This window comes from Hippoglossus hippoglossus, chromosome 11, assembly GCF_009819705.1.
Source record: "Hippoglossus hippoglossus isolate fHipHip1 chromosome 11, fHipHip1.pri, whole genome shotgun sequence".
NCBI lineage: Eukaryota > Metazoa > Chordata > Actinopteri > Pleuronectiformes > Pleuronectidae > Hippoglossus > Hippoglossus hippoglossus.
Genome location: NC_047161.1, coordinates 1,859,768 through 1,881,320, shown reverse-complemented (window position 1 = coordinate 1,881,320; position 21,553 = coordinate 1,859,768). Strand labels below are relative to the sequence as shown.

Genomic DNA, 21,553 nt, shown 5'->3' with positions numbered 1-21,553 from the left:
AGGAATAAACACGACGCAGTAGCAGCAGGCTCAAACATTCAACAGAGGAAACTCCAAGAGAAAAGCCCTGCAGAGAAAGTCACTGAGACGTCAAACAAACTAAAGATGAGATTATTTAAAGTCGGCCTCCTCTCTTAAAGACGAGCACTTCATCCCACAGCAAATTTCTCAGAGCGTAGATGAGCTCGAATCCAGATCATGAAGTCTGTGCCAGTTAAAGTTCGGCTGAACAAGAGGCTGCAAATAAAGATCAACGACATGATGGCTTCAAAAAAGTGAAGCCAAAGTGTCTCGATCGCCCCCTGGTGGCTAGTTTCAGCATAGGTCATAAACCCAGCATCCTCCAAAATACACATTAATTGTTGTTTTTTCAAAGATGGTTTCTCTCATTTTATGTAGTTTACATCACATTGACGTATGTTCACATGTTTCTGATCAGTTTGGTTTCAATCACAAAACAGCTGAGACTTCATGATTGACAGCCGAGACTGGTCAAGCACGTGTTTTGACGTGACCTTGACAGAGCGGCTCAATCCCCCGATCGCTACTGCGCAGACTCCAGCTCCAAGATGGCAGCGTTCATATGAGGGATATTTGGGCTTCATTTCTAGACAGTGGAAAGAAGTGGAGATGCGTCGCCCATCTTTATTTGCAGTCTTTGCGAGTGTGGTACTGTGCTTACATATACAAATAAGTTTGATTTTAATTACTTTAATTCTTGAAAATTCAAGATCGACTGCTGAGACTGACTCACTCCTGATCGGTGTGACTCCGAATGACGTCACCGCCACAGGATGACAGCATTCATTTCTATTTCTGAATAGTGGGAGGAGGTGGAGATGTGTCGTCCATCTTTATATAACGTGTATGATCTGAACCAACTCAAGCCATAAAGTGCTGAGACCACATCTGGGACAGTAGAAGATGCCTGGCAGATCATTAGCTTGCAACCAGTTTGAAACGTTAAAATGCAGGGGCAGCTCTGACAAACCAGGGCCTGACCTTTCTCTGCATGTAGGAAATGAGTGGACATCTGGAGAATACTTTGTTGAGTTGGCAGCATGAACTCATTACATGGAGAAAAACTGAAACAACACCAAACTCTTAGGGTTAGACCAACGTTTTGACATGTCAAACAAAACCACCTGTTTCACAGGTCATCTAACTGCCAGCCTCCAAGTCCACATCACATGGGGGAGTATCCTCTCTGAGAAGACGTTTTTGGACCATCTGCAGGGCAGGAAGCTCATTGCTCGTTCTGGTCAAAGTAGCTGATAAAGCCCAACAATTCAACAGCCACTTTCATTGCCTCCACCAACCGAACTGCTCTCTAAGATACAAAAGGCTTTGGCTGTGTCTGGTAGAGGACAAACACTCATCAGCCACAGTCAAAATGTACAAGCACATAGCTGGTGTTCATTTTCCATAGCTTGGAGTCTGCAATAAAGTTCAGGGTCATAAAATAACAAAAGAGTGGACAATGGCTGTCTGATTTGTCTGTGTACTTGCATACTGTTTTGCATTGATGAAAATGTGCAAGTCTTAAAACTAAAAGACCATATTAGTTCTTTAGCACCTGGTAGAGGACAGCTGCACCTCTTCCCTGTAGAATGATACTGCAAAAGTTTCTAATTTCTATTAAATGTGGTGACAAATAAGAAGGCTAGATATACCTCAGAATGTCAACAGTCTTTTAAATACTTCACTAACAAAAACCTTTGATGAATCTTAACGTGTAGATGGGTTGATTCATAGTTTGCTTCGTATCTCCTGACCATGCGTTAGCTGCGTTTGACTTCTCGCTGCAATGCTCACATTCGGTTGCCCACAAAATTTTTATCACAATAAATGTCAAGTGCCATTGTCAATGAAATCCAGCCAATCAGTTGAAGAGGGCAACAGCAAACATCGGCAGCAGTCGGTGCAAAAGCAGCAGCACGGTGTGGTTTGGCCCTGGGCTCAAAAACAATTACATGGTGACGTCATCACACCGGACGTGGGTTCGACAGCAGAAAATAAAGATTGTAAATCTGTCAGTTGGAGTCAGATAATCGACCTTCGAGAGCGTGAGCAGGTCTTTGTTTCTGCGGGACTCCTGTGGTGTTGTTTTGTTTATTATTTACATCTACTGTACAAAAGTCGCAAGCACTGAGCCAATACACACTGAATAAAGTTTCCGAAGCGGCAGGTAGTACGTGTAGGATTTCCATTACATAGCGCTAATTCATTTCATTATTGCATTACAGTAACACAACACATATAAAAAGGTTCTTTGTCTTTCCAACACTGGCTTTCGGGGCTGCAGAAGTACTGCATCGCAAATTAAATACTGAAACTGCCAGATTATTTCAGCTGCTGTTTTTTAGTGTTGCACACAAATTCAGCTTTTCCCACCACAGAGAGGAAAGAGCACAGCATGTTAAATGTAAAGCAACTCCTGTAAAACTGCTCCAGTATCTTGTTCAAGGACACTTTAACTGCTGGGTTAGATGCAGCAAACACCAGACGTGAGATACAGGCCGACTGATAACAGGTAGAATTGTTCAGCGAGTAGAGAATATCATTTCGCTCTTGATGGAGCAACCTATCGAGTCTGAAAAGTTCAACCGGGTGCAGGGTGTGGCCAATTATTTTTCAGAAGTCATAAAAATAATCACGTCTGATTTGAAAATGATGCAATAATGAGAAAACCCTACACATAGTACCTTTAAGGTCGTCTTAGGTGTGAGAAAAGATGGAAACAGGAACATTTACACAGTTACAACTCACAAAAGTGCATCAATGACCACCAGCAAAGGGAGGACTCTGGGGGGGGAACAGGAGACAAAAGAGAAACAAATACTCTCATTCTGTCTTGCATGAAGCTGAACTTCCTGTGAGCCTCAAGCTGTTTAAAATGCCAAACAACTGCCAAAGTAGAGAAAAGGATAAAATCAAAACTAAAAACAATAATAATTCAAGTCATTCTTCTTGTCTTACAAAGCCCGCTGTGCGCATCAGGGTGGGAGGGACTAAGTTTGTCTGCTCAACTAAGTGCTCCCCGCCCCCTTTTCCTGGATTTCAATGCCTTGGAAAAAGCTCTCATTTCATGAGTACAGTACTTCAAAAATAGAAACTCAAACAAGTTTCAGCATGAATATTCAAGAAAAGCATAAAATATTTAAAATGTTTCTGAGATTGAATTAACTCACTGAGAGTGTGTGTCTTCCTGTGCGTAACAGGACACCTCCTGACCAATAACAAGTAAATCGGTTCGATGGCGGACAGTTGATTGAAATTATGCACCTGATTTCAAGCTAAAAACCATACATGAATAACTAACCGGCTAGTGATGGATATAACATACAGAGGTGCAGCTAGCGGTGTAACTAAGCAACCCAAGTCAAAACAGGGGAAGTAGGCTATACCAGTTACGCAGAAGCAAAAACCAACTGCGAGATGAAGATGTGAAAACTGAAGACTAAATTAAAATTAAGACATTTGCTGTAGCTGTTTGATAAAAGGGCTTAATTCATTGAATGGTAACCCCTGTGGTGGAAAACAGTAACAGAAAAGATGGTGAAAATGTGTGTGTTTGAGTATGTTTGTGTTTTGGCATTCTCTTCATTCAGAGCCACATTAGCTGTATATTAGTTGTTATTTTCTGTCAGTTCATGCATGCAAGTAAAGACCTGCATGTGCATGTGTGAAGATAATTAGCCGATGATGGGCAATACGTGTGTGTGTGTGTAAGTGTGAGAGCTGGTACGTTTAAACCAGCAGGTGCTGCAGTTAAGTGAGGCTCAATGAGAAGAGCCAATGACCCAACACGGTGCAACGTGCTGGGTCTCCTGGTGTGCACTGGATCCTGACCGAACCCAACCTGGCTCCTCTAGGTGAGCTGGTGAGGCGCCTCCAGCATCTCCATCAGGAAGGTGTCGATGGGCGTGTCACCGATCAGTTTAAAGAAGAACAGGTGCTCCAGGCACTTAAGACCAATGGAGCGCAGTGCTGGGAGACGGAGGAGGAGCTTTGCAAACCTGAATGACGGCGAGAAGGATGAGGAGGAGAGTAAAGTGAGAACTGGCCATAGATCTGTCAACTGATACAAATGATAATTCAGTTTTTAATCAATATAAACTGAAAACAAGAATTCAGAAGATGGGCTGGAAAACATATATAAGATAACATATATAAGAATATAAAGCTACTTAAGACATGAAGGGAAGTCCACATATTTTCCTGTAATTGTCCAGAGGGGCCGAGTGTGAGAACGTAAATGTCAAATTTGGGCTTTGTGCTGCAGCGGCATGTTGAAGCTGCGGAGTTGAATATAATGTACCTGTGATTGAGGAGCAGCGCCCCCTGTCACAACCTACCACCTCATCTTGTACTTGTTAACATGCCCAGTGAGTGACAGCCTACCTGCCCTGCTGATCGGGATACTTCTGTTTGCAGTAAGACTCGAGGGATGCGTACACCCGCTCCCTCAGGAGCTCCACCTCACTGGGATTGGACAAGCCCTTGGCATCTTGGCAGGTGAAAAAAGAGAAACATTAACTTTATACTGGTGAAATATATTTTTACATGTTCACCATTTCTCGTTCAGTTTTTCCAGACATTTTTTTGGTCCATTTTAGTTTAGTGTCCGTAATGATGTTTTTCAATATTCCACTAGTTAATGTACCTGGGTTGAAGAGGATGATGGCTCGAAGGCAGCCCAGCTCAGACTTGTCCATTTGCATGTCTCTCATCTTACTTACAAGCTCTGTCAAAACCCTGCAGAGAGGACAGATAAAGGGGGGATGCAAGTTGGAGACAGGAGGAAGATGGCCAGTATAAAAGGAAGCATGTAAAAGAAAAAAGAGCAGGAGAGTGATAAAAAGGGAAAGGAGGGATGGGGGAGGAGAGAGTAAGAACGGAGGGACCAGACTCAATAATCACATTATTTATGGTCACAGCTCAAAGTAATAACCTGATGTTCAAACCACACAGGGGAATGACCGAGTTTCAGGTTCAGCAGGGAAAACAACGCTGGTTAAAACTGCACACCGTGGCAAACTGCTGCCACCAAATGGTGGGTTTTTTTCAGGCTGTGGCTGATTCATGTTTTTGCTTTTTCGACCTAATATTTAATGGTTTATAAGTAAGTGTCTTAGCAAATATGGGGAACTGGAGAGTAAAAACATTTCATTATTGCATCCACTTTATTCCATCTAACCGTCAGGGATCAGGGGTAAATTCTCTCCTCCCTAACACACAATCATAAATTATCCATAAATTCTCACTCACAGAAAAGAATAAACACCAAATTCATTGACTTCTTGATATGATTTAATGCTTTTTAAAATTCAAAGTTTCATTTTTATTTTTGAGGGGGCCATCCTGAGAGATCCAATCACAAGTGGGCAGCTCTAGGTTTGTCCATTCACACCTGGCATTAATTGTATTTATCTTCTGTGAGAACTTGTGATTGGATCTCACTTCCCCGCTCGATATGCAAATAAACACGAACGTCATTGGAAATCAAGATGCACAAATTTTACCTGGAGAACACGGAGAATCATGAAGTTACCACATTAAGCGCTGGTTATTGGATTTGAAAGGAAATGTGAGACAGAGAATATTAATTTCCTCCTTTGGGGTTTTGGGCATAAAACTACTTTGTTTATCTGTCTTCCTGTTTTCAGAGTGTTCCAAGATACTTCAGGCTAAAAATAAATAAAAAGGTTGACATCATCACCCGGCTCTAAAATGGAATAAGATTTTCCCATTGGGAAAAGACATCATTATGTGGTGGTCAGTGCTGATATTGTTGTGGTGTCCACAATACAAACAACGTATGGGCACAAAGAAGCGTAAAGATGTTTGATTGTGAAACTGTAGCAGGTCAGATGACGTCAGCTGAGTGGGCGGTCCTTCATATGTGGCTCGGGACACATTTGTGTTCACACAGCGAAAAGTCCCAGACCAGCTTCAAATGTGGTTTGAGTGATCTCAGGATGCATTGAGGAAACATTTGGGGGCGTATACACCTGTACGATGCTGGAGACATTTGTTTACCAGTCTGAGCTGGGTCATACTTTAGAATCCACCCATTCATTCTCAAATCTTGACCTGAGGAACTAAGACAGGTTCCTTGTTATCCCGGAACAATACAGACAATCAGTAGGAACAAAAACTTAGACAAAACGACTTTTCTTACCGACTTACCAACATGCTGAGACGTATTTTAAGAACGAATTAATCACGCTTCATTAGATGCGCAGTGGAATAATAAACAGACCACCAGTGTGGATTTGTGAGGTTTAGCGAAGGCCCTACATGTTACCTCTGCTCTCCATCCAGGACTTGAATGAAAGAGGAGGGTGACCTTTAGGGGCAGTGTATTTACTGCTCCATCATCCACCAGTGGACAGTGCAGAAACCGACATTTGCTTTTAATGGCATGGATTTGAACTCACGTCGCCTAAGCCAACAACACAGTGAAGGTTTGTATAGACACGCAGCAGAAATATTTTATTCAACACCTCCAAAAGGATCTGAAGACTGAACAACCTGAAAAGTATCCCAAACTGGAGTAATACAATACTTGTCGTACAACTACATCCCACCATTAATATCCTGGAGAGCTAGCTTAGCCTCACAAAGCCAGCTCACACATTTAGATTTTTCTCATTATGGTCTGGCAAGGTTTCGTTAATGGGCCAATAATTAAGAGTTTCCTGCAGACGATTGGGTCAAAGTCACAAACCAAATATTGTGTCGCAGTACATCACCATCAACCTAACCCATATACCTACAGGTCACTGAGTGATTCTTTAAAACAGTTCTCAGCGCAATAACAACTTTTAGCGAAAAAACGGCTGGCTTGTGCAAAGCTGCAGAAATGCAGAGAAGCATCAAGCATTGTGCTTTGGTTCTGTGTTTGTCTCAATGTTGACTCAAGAGGAGGGGTTTAAGAAAAGTGTTTGTGTAGTGGCGTAATTACCTGTCAAATATGGCCCCAACCTCAGCATTGTGCGCCCTGTGTATTCAATCACAATGTGTTATTACAATGTCATTACACAGTTACATTGTTGTGAAAGCTTTCTGTATATTCTCTGAGCCCTGAGAAAATCTGCTACGTTCTGATATATTTAAAACTGTTGTAAAACAGTGAACACGTCTGGGCTCAAACTTCGCTCTTCAACCAAACACTGATCTCTGATAAGCATTTGATTAGTTTTATTAAATCAATAAATATAGTCTTAGAAAAGGCACCACTATAATTCACATGTATTGAAATAAGCAGAAAGGCGGTTATAATAAACCTTATGAGCCAAATGCGCAACAGCAGAAAACAATTAGTAAGAATGAAAGTAATAAGTGAAAACCTGAAGACCCTGGACTGTAAAAAGCGAAGGACTAACACTGCGTTGTGGCTACTGTGTGAAGAACAACCGAGCCTCAAAGTGCAAAATACAACATTAAAGAAAATAGATGTGCACAAATCAGAAATCAATGTCACCCAACCAAAGAGTATGTAGACCCCATTAAGACTTGGTATTAACTTTTGTCCTGAGTGATCAGATCACATGTGGTGGGCGCTAAGTTCAGGTCCGACTCTGAACGCAAACCAAATACATTATTTTTACATACATACAAATATACATACATTTGAATGACGGCCTTCTCAGCTGATGTCTCTGACACACGACAGTTTCACTATGAACCAAACTTATTTTTACGCTTGATATTTTTTCTGACCACCGCTACAATATTAACACTGACAACCACATAATGATGGGCACTTTTCTAGATTGGTAAAAATCTTTCTTCACTGCGGAGCAGCACGAGATTCATTCAGCCCCCCCGACTCCTCTTTCTCTACCTCTCGTTTGCTCGCTCGTGCCGACACACAAACAGTTTCTTCTGACCCATCTGCAAACGCACACTGGGTAAAAACAACATCATTCTGTCTTCGCGAACACAAATGAAGTATCTTGATTACTTGCATACAAAACCGGAAGTGAGATCTGATCACAGGAGACATGCTTAGGATGCATTTTAATGTCCGGTGTGAACAGACAAACTTTACGCTGACCACTGGTGATCGGATCTCTCAGGACGGATGTTAATACCAGGTCTGGACGGGGCAGTGGACAAAATTGCAAAGGTGAGACAGTTTTTCTCACACCTCCTTTCCTGAGATTTGAGGGGTGAACAATAAGCTCCCCTGTTTCGAATGACAACTAGTGGACACCAACCTTTTCCACTTTGTACAATGTGGAGCTTTCTGAAACAGTTTTATTTTGGTAAATTTGTATCGTGAAGTATCACATTCTGTTGTGGTTCTGTGGTCTGTTATTTTGCACTTTAAGCCCCCCTGCAGTGATACGTTTAATCCAATGTGCTATGAAGAAATTCTGATATTTCATTATTTACGCCCTCCTTGATAAAATAAGATCGAGTAGCTTCAAACAGATGCTGATGCCAAGCTGAAACAGAAGCCTGCCGCTACAAGAGTGCAGTGCTAGAAGAATTTATTTATATACGTATCAGAGGAAAATCATTGAGCCGTTTGCCATGAGCCCAGTTAGCTTCTTTTAAACCTGACTGGAAAATTAACCCTTTATAACAATGTAATTACTGTGTAATTAACAGTGAATTGACACGTTGTGATGTCATTTAAGGTGATTGAGATTTGCCGTAATTCTTTGTTTAATTAAAGCAGGTGATGATGTAATGAACAGAATTATTATTATCATTATTAAAAGCCCTGAATGTGCATTCAAACTTGTTGATAACATCCCATTATGACATGAACCAGCATTTATTATGTCTTGATTAAATAACATTCTAATACAACTTAGTGCTAATAACAATATCTGTTGTATTTTGAATGTTCTCATCACTGTTTTGTAGTGAACTGTCAAACACATGTAACTTGTTTAAGGTTCAGTGTGAAAGATTTACAAAGATATTTTGGCAGAAACTGAAAATAATAATGATAATGACGTTTTCATTGGTGTATAATGAGCTCAAATTTAAAATAGTTGTGTTTTCATTATCTTGCAATGAGCTCTTTATATCTCCGTCGGGAGGAGCCCTCGCCGACGGAGTCTGCCATGTTGCACGGCCATGTTTTCTACAGTAAAGAAATGACCAGAAACGATGCTAGTTGCCACTAAATCCTACACACTGAGCCTTTAATAATAACTGATGGTCGATGCATTTATGCAGAAGACTGGAGAGGCCATGGGTGTTATTGGAAGTGTCTGAGTGTCTGTGACTGACCAATCACACAATCCTAAAGAAAATACATATGGCACAATTTCTATAATATTACTTTCATTACGCCTGGGCCAGTCAAATTATTTTACAATGTTGTGACCAGCAGTGATTAGGTTAAGGGGGGTTAGGGCTTGATCAAAGGAAGAGCCCATCAGATGTGAGTGGATTCACATCCAGGGATTTCTTTTCCCAGTTTGTTTAACATGGCAAGATCGGGCCTTAGCCCTGGTGAAGGTATGCTCTGTCCGAGTGCCCTCCTACTTCTATGATGCAAACAGAACAAACATCTATATTTCAAAATGAGATCATAAGATAGTTTAGGAAAATCTGGCACGAAATAATAAACCCATGGCCTCTGCAGTGTCCTGTACAATAATGGGATGTAGATTATTATATGAACACATATTGCAGTATTCCGCTGTACCTTCCTGTTTTTATTGACGTGTTAGTATTGTGCATTAGCCAGCCACAATCACATTATCAAATGCTGCAGTAGGTGCTATGCCACTGAGTGTGTGCGCGCATGCATGTCTACGGGGCAAGCATTAGTCACCAGCCTCCCTGGCATGCGCTGTCACCCTAGAGGCAGCACTAAAGCAGCAGAGTCTCTCAGCCAATCACAGCCAACGCAGAACACAGCAGCTCCAGCCAACCAAAGACACAATATCCAAGTTCTTACCCCAGTAACTGATCAACTAAATCTGAATGACATGTGTGTAGCTCATAGAAACCACGAGTATGGAAACATCACAGAGAAATTCATGTGGATAAATGAAGAAAAGTATTATTTCTTTATTCAACTACCTCTCAGGACTGATGTGTAATAACCAGGTGATGAAAAGAGGTAAAGAGGAGGTTGTGGCCTTTCGGGGTCTGTTCATTTTAGGCTAAGAGTAGATGGTCATAATACTGTGTAGAAGTGGATGCATTCTACAGTGGGACCCTACACAGTGTGGATGTCGAAGTAGAGTAGAAAGGCCTCTGTAAAAACACTTTAATCACATAATGTTAAAACTCTCCAGGGGACAGAATATTTTCATGGGGGCAGGTCCGCTCCAACTAGGTCTCCCACCCAAACTCCTGAATGAAGATCACTAGTGGGGTATGTGTGTGGGGATTATACTGTTTGTACATGTGTGCATCTGTGTATTACCTGTCAAAGATCGCTCCTACACCAGCACTGTGAGCACTGTTCCTGTGGACGTGAAGGCCGGTGGCCAGTAGGATTCCGTCCTTCACTGAGATGGAGCGATGGGAGAACGATGCAATCAAGAGTTCATTCCAGCCTGTTGAAGAGTTGAGTCTCAGTACTTCTAATAAATCAAAATGTCCAAATATTCTACAATTGTGCTTCTATATTTATTAAAACCTGATATTACTGAATGTTGCTTGTTGTTACTTTGAAAATTAAAGATCTGTCATTAAAGTCATAACTTTTTTTATGCTATTGACAATTCACACTGATTCAAAAAGCTGGGGCAGCTGCTTTTGACTGTGGATGAAACTTGGCTTTGCAGCCCTGCATCCCTCTGCTGAGCTTGACAGATTCAAAAACCACCCAGCAAATGAAAGCTCTTCAAGGTTACCTGCACGAAGCAGGATGACCTGGTCGTCCAGCTGCAGCTCAGAGAAGTGAGGGATCCTCTTGGCCCACTCCACCAGGGTGAAAAGCTGCTTGTCTGCTGCCTGACAGATGTTGGTGACAGGATCGTTGGGCTGAATAAAGCAGATTTAGAAAAGAAATTGTGATTATTTGATCAAATAACTATACTAAGTGGAATTTCAAATGTTAGTTTCACAGTGTTTCACATCGGTGCATGACAGTTTGCGTTGAATGTCAACCAACCAGACTACTCACAGAGCTGCCACCTGAACTGCCATCTGCATGAAGCTCGGTCTTCTGCTCCACAGCCACCTCCGCCTCCAAAATCTTCTCCACAGGCATCTCCTCATTCACTGCACTCGTCGACTCCACCTCGCCCTCTCGTTCCTTGTTCCTCTGCCGTTCCTCTTGGACAGCTGCGGGATGGGGCAGAGAGGAAACAGAAGAAAATAATAAAAGACAAGAAAGGGGGGAAAGGGAGAAATAGTAACAGAGCAGAATTGTGGAGCGGAAGGATGGATGAACGAAGGTCAAAATGGAAGAATGAAGGTGCAGGAGAGGTGGAAGACAGGATGTTCCAACAGGATGGATAAAGAGAGATAAGTAGGATTAGATGTGTGGCCAATGAAGAGGAGAAATGAGGGAAAACATTGGTGAAGGAGGAGGTTTGCGACAAAAAGAGGCAAAAAGATTGAAGAAAAAAAGTGAGACCAAAATAATGTGACAAAATGTGCATAACAGTGGGAAAGCAGAGACAGAGATGCACAATTCATGATAAATTCAAAGCCTCTCATACGGTCTTTCATACTTTATTCAGGCCCAATACCAATGGCCCATAGAAGACATACACAACATACATATTATTATTGTAATCACTAATTATTTTAAAGTGACACTGAGGTGGGAATGACGATGAAATGTGACACTGGTTTTTTACGAAAGTTAGCATTTATGAAGGTTTCTCTTAATCTCTTACACAAATTAAGTAAACTGTGTTTCTCATTTTGATGTCGTTCAAAAAAAGTCACGCTGATCATTTCATCCTAACTAATGGTTGTGTTGCAAAACATTGGTAGTCAAAGGTCTTGTGAGTACCACCCACAGACTTCAGTAGAATGAGGTCATGTGACTGGCTTGGTCAGTGAAGAACTTCCCACTGTTTATTTATTTCTGTTGAGCTCAGTGTCCAAGTGATGAAGTGGTTTTAATGTATTCTATCAGTGTGTTGAGTGGAGCTCTGACTGACTGAACTGAAAAACAACTCAACAGTGGATATTACCCATGATCCCCGCTTTCCTGAACCAGGAGAACAAAGCCACCAAATTCCGTTTAGAATTCTTTATATTTTAAATGCTTCCTGGCAGTAAATGCTATTTTTTGACTGATCTAAATTTCTGCATTACTCGTCAACTTGCTGAACCCGATTGAAGCTGCGGCTTAGACTCGTACGCCCTTTTTGTTTTAATCCTCTTCATGTCCCAATAGTCATCAATAAATAAAGCCGTCAGGAGAAAAATAAAAATAAACTCACTGCACACGACAGACTTTTTCAGCTAGAGAAACAAACACAGACGAAGCAGAGACAATGGTCTGAAATTAACGAGTCACGTCTTCTAGCAAATGTTGGTCTGTGCGCATTCGGGAGTTTTGGGGCTTAGCTTTGTCGAGAGGGTCAATGAGAGGGGGTGGGATGTATCGGCTGCATTTTTTCTAAGTGTTGCCTGGTCTATAGCTTTTCCAGGATTACCAACCCTAGCTTTAATGCTCCTCAAAACACGAGCAACATCTCTGTGGCTCACTGTTGTAACTGTGACCGGATGTGCAGCCCGCGGGTGAGAATAAACAATAGGTTACGTCAAAATAAAGTGGATTGTGCATATTCAGTTAACTTTCCCTGGATATGTTGAGCTTTAAAAACCACAAGGAAACGATTCAAGGCTGGAACTGGTCCATGTCTGAGCTCTGTCAAGAAACTACGTACAATAGACTAGCTCCTTCTGGCCGATATGCAATGTAATAACTCTGCTTCTTTCTCATTCATACAGGCACAGACATACACCCCTCCTTCCCTCTTCTCCTTACATCTGTCGTTCATCTTGGCCACTACAGAAGGAGGGAGGGGGGAGAGAGAACGAGAGGAAACAAAAAGAGGAAGAGAGGGGGAAAGGGGGTTAGTGTGTACAAGGCTTACCCACCCCCATCTCCCCCTCTACCAATGTGTACTCGATCTTCCTATTGTCTATTGTGCAAATATTACTGACACCCATATCTTTAAATGAGATTAAAAGATCTCATCTAAGGTTGAAGGTGATGTGTTGTTACGCTCAGGATTTACATCTTGAGGTTTTGAAGATTACAGAAAAAGTACCTGCAACACAAAGTAGCTGCCTTAAATGTCCATTCCATCTGCATTAACTTAATACTCAGTGGCCACAGTGATCATTACCTTAACAACAGTGACCACAAATCATAGTAACCAATCAACGTAACCTATCTACGATAAATGCAACGTCCTAAAATGCTGCAGAATTCCGTCCGAATCTAATCTGAGAAAGCAGAGTACAGTTAACTCGTACTGACACGGCTCGACTCAAAGTGACTCAGCAGCAGATAATCTCAGACGGACTGGTTTAAAAAGGGGTCTGCAGCATACACAGATCGGCTGTCGTTCTTTAAAAGGTAAACTATGCAGGGTTTTCTTTAAGAACAGATTCATTAAAAACCTTCTCAATCATCACTTATGACCCAATAGAAGTGTGTGGTGGTGAATTTATCTGCAGAGACCTGATCCAACGTGTGTTTTCCTGAAGATACCCGACCCGCACCCATCAAGAAGTGAGGCCGGGTCTGGACAAAAATTCCGAAGTATTTGGGTTCAGTCACACTGGCTGGGCTATCTGCTTCTTTTTTTAAAGATGCACATGTCTGTAAATCGGGGGAAACACTGGGCTCAGATCGGGTTCTGACACAAAAAACTGAAGTCCTGTCTGGTTTGGGTCTGCTCCGCTAATAAGAGAGCTCAGCGTGAGAGAGTATGGACTTTATATAAAGATGGTCGACATGACGGCTTGAAAAAGTGAAGCCAAAGCGAGATGATCGTAGCAGAAAGTTTACATTGCTCTGCTCTCTGTCTGTGTCATGGATGTATGAGGGTGGGGCTGAACTGCTGCACAGTGCACACACACATACCCACACAAACAGCCCCACACAGTGGTAGGTGAAGTTTTGTGGCAGTGAAATAATCACAAAATAAAAGTTTCTCTGATTCACTGCTTTGTTCTTGCTAACAGCGCTCCCTCTCTTCATTCACTCTTTAGCTCACTCGACCACCGCTCTCTCTAAGCCGTTTTCAGACATGACCCCCCAGAGGATGTCCGGAGAATTTGGACTTTCTCCGGAGGTTGCCTTTCACGTATGTACAACGCAGCAGGAGATTCTCTGCTCAGATGCGTTCACAACAACACAGAAATCTCCAGAGGGGGGGCGCAGCAGGCAGAGGCAGGATGTTACATATTAATTCTGCTGCGGAGATCACGGCAACTGTCCTTGTCACCTCCTGTGAAGGATCTGATGTGCTCTCACATCGGCTCCTTCGGACATTCTGCAGAGTTTTTACTAGGTGGGCTGGTTCGGGGAAACTCCACAGAAAGTGGAGGCTCTCGCTCAGACACTCTTGCATTCACACATACAGCCTCTCCAGAAGCAGCTATTGAGAGAGAAGCAGACTTTTAATCAGTCGACAATCCTGCATAGTATACCTTTAAGGTTTTGTCTGAGTCAACTATATAATGTGCTACGACCGGTTATTAACACTATCACTTGTGCCAATATAATCACGATGTATGGATGAATTTCTGATGACGACACTTAACATATACTTTGCTGCTGTATTTGATTCTTAATTGGTACAAATCACAGTATGTTTTTACTGATAACTGATGTCCACCTTGAGACTCGACACCTGGTAAATATGACTGGTTATGTAATAATTCAGACTGTGAGTAGACAAGGACTGCCACAACCGCCATGTGCAGCTTATTAAAAGTACTGAATCCCAGTTTCCCAACACTTCAGATGTATAACAACAGCAAAAAGAGTCTTGAAAGAGTTCAAAATACGTTTATAGGAGTGACTGACAATAGATATGCCGTTGTGTTGTGAGTTGTGTTCTCTACTTTTGGGCAAAATAAAACTGATAATTCTCTTAGAGATCTGGAAGTTCCTCTGATAACATTTAATGAGATTTTCTAGACATAAAACACAGCAGCCACTGGGTGTTAAGTTGGCTTTTTACTTGTAGTGTCAGCCCAAATTAAATTGCATTTTGTAAGAAAAGACAACTTTGTCCATTCGACCTCAAAGAGAGTGTGAAAAGGTGTCAGAAGTTGCCTCATTCTCAGGGGTCATGAGCAGAAGGGGTTGAGAACAGGTGGTATTCAAGGTGTGCAGTTTCCTGCTTGCTCACCTTCTCTCTTCATGCCCATAGCCAGGCACTTCTGGTAGCGGCAGTACTGGCAGCGGTTCCTCTGTCTTTTATCCACCATACAGTCTTTACTGTCCCGACACGTGTACGTCAGATCTTTGCGCACTGTTCGCTTGAAGAAGCCTTTGCAGCCCTCACAACTGTAGACGCCATAGTGCTTACCTGGAGGTTGTGGGAAGGTGGAGGAAAAAGAGCCAGATAATGAGTTAAGAAAGGACGACAAATCCTTTCAGAGTTGAAATCTAAAGTATTTCAGTGGCTCTGACCAATGTTTTATTCATCTACACTTTATAGCTCAACTCAAAGACAAGGCACAGAAAAGAGGAGTTCTATTTAAGGTGTGTAGTCACCAGAGGATCTGTCTCCACAGATGGCACAAAGGCGTTTCTGGGAAAGCATCGGCCCAGGGCTGTGGGGGGACAGCGGCTGCAAGCCCAGTGGAGGTTTCACATCATCAGAGCTGCTCACTGCATGGAGCCCCGACATGGACACTGTTGAGTTGATCTGCAAGAAGAGCAGAAATAAAGGTGAATACGATGAGGACTTAAGGTCTTTCGAATCAATCCAAGACATGTGGCATGTGACGAGGGAGGCAAACAGACGACGACAAAAATGAGTGACGGCAAAACCAAAGTAAAGATTGGCCACCATATAAAATTCAGTGATGAAGGAGAAAATGCAATATGTGAATATTTTGTATTTTCCCAAAATATCTTTCAAAGTAAGCCAAGTTTATTTGTATAGCACCATTAAGTACAGATTGGTATTGTTACTAGTACTGTCATCGTTACTACTAATTGATCCAGTAATTTAACAATGTATATATGTATATAAAATATGTGCCTTATTAACTGTCTTCTCTTACCTGCGGGCTGCTAATGGGGCCGTAGCCCACCGACGGTGTGCCGGGGAGGCAGGGTGAGCCCAGTGAAGAGCTGATGACAGAAAAGGGGGAGCCGATGCTACTGATGGGGCTGTTGACTCCGCTGGTGGTGATGGGAGGAAGGGAAGTCATGGAAGCAGCGGAGGGAACCAGTGGGGGCGAGCGTTGGCCTGATGGAGGGGAGGACACAGATGAACTGTCTGGGCTGCGAGAATCTGAGAAAGAAGAGCGCAATGGAAAATCAGTACAAGTCAGTGAGGGTTGATAACATAGTCACGACAGAGAAGGTGATTAATGGGAAACGCATCAATTAAATATCTTTATGGCACCAAGTTAAGTATACAAAGCTAATTTTAACATCCCAGGTTTGATAGACAACAAAGAGCAGCACAGCTTCAACGTTTGTGTGCTGTGGTTTGACGTATTTGGTGCTTTCCTCTGCAACTGGCTGCATTTTCACTGCTGAAGGTTGAGTTCTCCGTGGACTTCTGATCGGGTCTATTTTTCTTTCCTTAAACAAATGACCAACCCTATCTTTAAAAGAGGTTTGGTTTGTTATTGTGGTGCACCATGTATATCTATTACAATACAGTCTATAATACAGTGCTGAAACACATGGGACCCTTAACTTCATTTAATCAATAATTACATTAAAGTCCACTTTACTTTAACCCAATGGTGGGATGGTAATTTAAATGTCTGACCAAGTCTGACTTAGTTCAAATGATTGAATGCTGTATGGCAGCGAGGTCATAGGTCAACACTGCCAGCTGTCACTAAGGTGTTTTTAAAAAGCTTCATTATTCTATTATTAAATCAAACCTTTGACTCATCATATTCCATACATTTTCCACAGGCCTTAATCTGCAGCTGACAGGTTAACCAGCGTGCAAAGAGCCTTTTGTACCGTTGAGTTTAACATCATCCACAGTTTCCAGGGGCTGTTAATGTTGGACAGTTATTTTCTCACCTCTGCTGTCTCCCATGATGGTGGCCGGGGCACCGGGGCTGGATGGCCGCTACACGCCGACGTGCTTCAGCCTCAACCCGCCCGCTGTCAAACTCTAGACCGCGGACTGAGGCCCGGGCCGGAGCCGTTTGGGGGAAACCAAAAACGGGTCTGAAATTCCAACACAAGAAAGAGCTCTGCGTGATGAACTGGTTCCGACACGCGGACTGTCAGTATAATGATAAAACACGGTATAATGAAGCACGTCCATCTCCAGGCTGCCTGTCTGCCTGTCAGTGGGAATATTTGTGTATTTTAAGCCTTTTGGGGCCACTGTAATGTAACGTTACAGTGAGACTCCCCTGGTGCCAGGACCATCGTGTTCTAATGCAGCACGCGGTGTTATTTCAGAAATAGGAAACTCCACATCCACAGCAAGCCCCGGCTGTGTTCTCTGAATCTAACTGGGTGAATTAAAACCATCCATTCCAGGCTATAGATGGAGCCCAGGCAGATGGCAACAAACCACGATTCGCGCAAGCTAACATTAGCTGCTGGCTAGCTAGCCCTGGGAACCGCTTGTGCCCACCGTGCAGCTAAGTGGCATGTGTTCGCGACCCCGGTAGACACGAACCCCGCCACCGCGCGGTCCGCCGGGACGTTAAAAGGCGTTCAAATCCCGGTCTCTCTTTCACTTTGTGGAATTCAACCTGCGTCCGGTTCAAGCTAGCGAAACATGCTATCGCTACGTTTAGCCACTTGAGCTAGCTAGCAGGCTAGTTAGCCCGACTGCACCGGAGAGGAGCCGGAGAAGCGAGCACAAAGCGGTTAACTGCGACCTGCTGCGCCCGGTTCTCTGCCTCCCCCGGTCACACAGCAGCTGGACCCGGTCACTACCCGCGGGGTGGAAGGAAACATGGGTTACTGACGGTTTAGCGGCGCAGCTTCTTCGCATGAAACAGATGTGGCAGCTAGGCCCCGTGTGTGTCTGCCTCTCCCCCCACTTTGCCTCGTAGTCAACCCTCCCTCCCCCTGCAAGGATGAAAACATGATGATGGAGGATTTGGCTTTAGTGCTTCTCTCACTGCTCCACACCGGGTCCGTGCGGGAGCCCTCGGCTGCCCCGGCTCCTGGAGGCAGGAGACGGGTCGTGTGGTCCTGGTGTCGCCCTCACATGTCACTGGGTGAGGAGGGAGACACAGCCAGAGCTCAGGGGTCAAGAGGTCAAGACAAGTTCAGCTGAGTGTGTCAGCTGCTGGGGGAAGGTTACTGCCGGGCACTGGGAGCACTGGGACACACAACAATGCTCAGACTGGAGCTCCTCTTCTTTTCCATTTCACAAGCACGTATTCAGGACGTGCACAGTCTGGAAAGAAACATGATGGTGGATGCAATGGTTTTAGAGCTTCATTTTCATTTGAGGCAATAACAAGCCAAAGCCACTCATTGAAAATACGTGTCCAACACCATTTAACAATTTATAATAATAATAATGACAATAACTGTATTTATTTGGCACGTCTCAAAAAAGCTTTAAAGGGATAGTTCACACGAAAATGAAAAGTCAGTCCCTATCTGCTCACCACTATGCCGATGGAGGGTGGGTTAAGTGTTTGAGTCCACAAAACACTTTCGGAGTTTCAAACAACACAATTGAAGTAAATGGTGAGTCCCTCTTCAAACGTGTAAAAACAACATAAACACAACATGCCTGCATACTGCTCCTGTGGTGTCAAACAAGGGCATTTACATTTGAGGCCTAAACGTCCTCTGATATCTTCCTGCCTGGAGGCACGTCCGCGGTGGGTGACACCACAGGAGCAGTTCAGAGGCATTTTCTGTTGTTTTTGTACGTTTGCAGAAGTGGTTTTAATTGTTTTGGATTTGGCTGCAATGCTGTTTACCCCTGAAACTCCAGAAGTGTTTTGTGGACTCAAACACTTCACCCACCCTCCATCGTCATAGTGATGAGTAGGTAATGAGTGAATTAAAAGTTGAGTGAACTATCCCTTTAACAAGCGAAGTAGTTCAATAGCATGCCAAACCAAAGACACCAGATAAAAGAAATACAATGTCTGTCAAAGTGATGGCAAAATAAAATAAAAGCATATGATATATTTAAAAACAATCACGTAGACTATTATAAATTGAGTTTTGATTTAAATGGATTGAAAATGTTTTAAAAACAGACAGTGACATTTTTAATTCTTGAGTTCCTCAGGTGCTGTTCCACTCAGAGGGTTGGGCCTATGGAAACAAAGGCTCTGTCTCCTTTGGGCTTCAGTCTTGACCGAGGGATGTAACACGGCCTCATCAGAGGATCTCAGCCTATGGGTTGAGTACTAATTTATCAGCTCAGCCTAGTAGCTTGTTGTCGAACCATGCAGTGCCTTGAAAGTCAGCAGCAATATTCTGTAACCAATTCTGAAATACACAGGCAGCCAATGAAGAGAAGCTAGTACAGGGGATATATGGTCACGTAGAGTCGTTGAAGGTTTTCTCAATTAACTCCGGCTGTTCAAACACTATGTTCAGCATTTCCTTCTGTCTGTTGATGATATTAACAGTGAGGTGTCCCATGTAGTCTCCTTGTTGTGGAGGGGCCTCAGGGAGCAGCTCCAGGTGAACCAGGCCCAGCTGAGACTAGCTGGCCAATCAGCTCTCCCTGGATTCAAAAGGCAGCAGCAGAGCCGCCGGAGACTTCATGAGACAGGAGAGGAACTCAGAGACTCAAAGAGACAAACGAGTTGCCTTTCAGCATCTTTATCAAATCAAACACAAAACTCTTAACTTAACTTGCCAGCTATTTCAGCTGGCAGCTTGGCTTGGCAGCTTGGTTCTGTCCCTGTCTCTCACTGTGAGTTCCTCTCGTGTCTCAGTCCCTCTCCGGCAGTTTGCTGCTGCCTTTTGAATCCGGGGAGAGCTGATTGGCCAACTAGTCTCAGCTGGGCCTGGTTCACCTGGAGCTGCTCCCTGAGCCTAATGCATCGGCCTTGTTTAAATACAACTAGCTGGAAACAAATCTTCGTCATGTCTTAACAGACTGTTGAATGCTGAGTTTCCAGCACATTTGTTCTTATTTACACACAGTGGACACCATTTTAACATATTTCATATTTTATAAATCCACATTTTCAAAGTTAAATGGTTATTTAAATAACCATTTAACTTTATGTAATGTGTGACTTTCCAAATGAATCATTGGTAAGAATGTTTTCTTACGTTCAAGGCTGCCATTGTTGTCCATTCATTTCACTACAGAGAGCAAAAGTAAGACAGGTATTTAATCATGTCCACTTTTATTCTTATTTTGTAGTATAGGTAAAAATAATCTTTACTGCAGTTGATTGATGATGAAGGTTAAACAAAATCAGTTTAATCTACCAAATTTTGTAGAATCTTCTTCATATTATTTAATCCTTTGACATTATGATCATTGGAGTAGAGCTAAAAACTCCTGGTTGAATTTAAGCATTTTTATTCAAACTAATGTTTTCTTAAGTTACACTTTGGTAAAACTTTTTTTTGCTTTTGTAACATGATGCATTTTTACCCCAGAAATGTTCAAAGAAAGTAATCTACATTATTTTCTCTATCCCAGTAAATGGAGCTGCAGACTTTCCTGTCACATAAAAAATTCAGCAGGGTTCAGATGTTTTTTTAACGATACAGACGAACAGCTCCAGACCAAGAAACACAACAAAACACCAACACTGGTTTTGAAAGTTTATTTTAATTATTTTGCATTCTGCACAGATCTTACCTATAAAATGATATAAATAATATCACTGATTACACACATTACATCACATGATAATAAGAGACATGTTAAAACGAAAGCTGGGAGCAACTGAAATCATGTGAATTCAGTTTTACAGGATATTTTTCATTTGAATTTTCCTCTTTGTCTTCTCTCATGTGTTTTTAAAGTATCATAAGATGAGACAAGTGCCAAACTGCAAAATGTCTAATTGTTTATTCAATTTAAAAATAGACAAATAGTCAATTTTATGCAGAAATTTACTGCATAATCAAATGCAGTCAATTTTGTCTGTATTTGGTCTGTAGTCTTCTTTTTGTCGAGTAAGTGAGTTAGGCAGCCAAGGTGTTTTGGAATCATAATCATTTACATAGAATTTGCAGTTTCCTCACATCTCATCAAAATCTCTGTTCTGCTGAAAAAAAGACACAAATCAACTCAAAATCTGTCACTGTCCAAAGATTCCCCCTGCGCTGTGTGTGTGTGTGTGTGTGTGTGTGTGTGTGTGTGTGTGTGTGTGTGTGTGTGTGTGTGTGTGTGTGTGCGTGCGTGCGTGCGTGTGTGTGTGAGGGATTAGCCTCAGTGTGTGTGTCCACCAGTGATTAGCCTGGTCAGTGGGC

At 42.6% G+C, this 21,553-nt stretch overlaps 1 protein-coding gene across 9 annotated transcripts in view; it reads right to left on the bottom strand.

Annotated features, from left to right (window-relative positions):
• rxrba (retinoid x receptor, beta a) overlaps nt 1-18,373 on the bottom strand; it is a 30,986-nt gene extending 12,613 nt beyond the window's left edge. Inside the window, exons 1-13 of one of the 9 annotated variants that reach the window (XR_004615466.1) lie at nt 18,103-18,240; nt 17,195-17,344; nt 16,207-16,439; nt 15,692-15,845; nt 15,324-15,503; nt 12,941-12,961; nt 11,114-11,274; nt 10,842-10,971; nt 10,409-10,541; nt 6,971-7,006; nt 4,667-4,758; nt 4,405-4,510; nt 3,717-4,019 (exon numbers count right to left, since the gene is read on the bottom strand). Coding sequence is in view for 8 of the 9 variants with exons in the window: in XM_034600894.1 (XP_034456785.1) it covers nt 3,872-4,019; nt 4,405-4,510; nt 4,667-4,758; nt 6,971-7,006; nt 10,409-10,541; nt 10,842-10,971; nt 11,114-11,274; nt 12,941-12,961; nt 15,324-15,503; nt 15,692-15,845; nt 16,207-16,439; nt 17,195-17,210 (1,410 nt within the window). In the remaining variant the exon portion in view is untranslated. The other 8 variants (XM_034600894.1, XM_034600892.1, XM_034600895.1 and 5 more) reach the window with 8 other exon arrangements.
• Between the last annotated feature and the right edge of the window lie 3,180 nt (nt 18,374-21,553).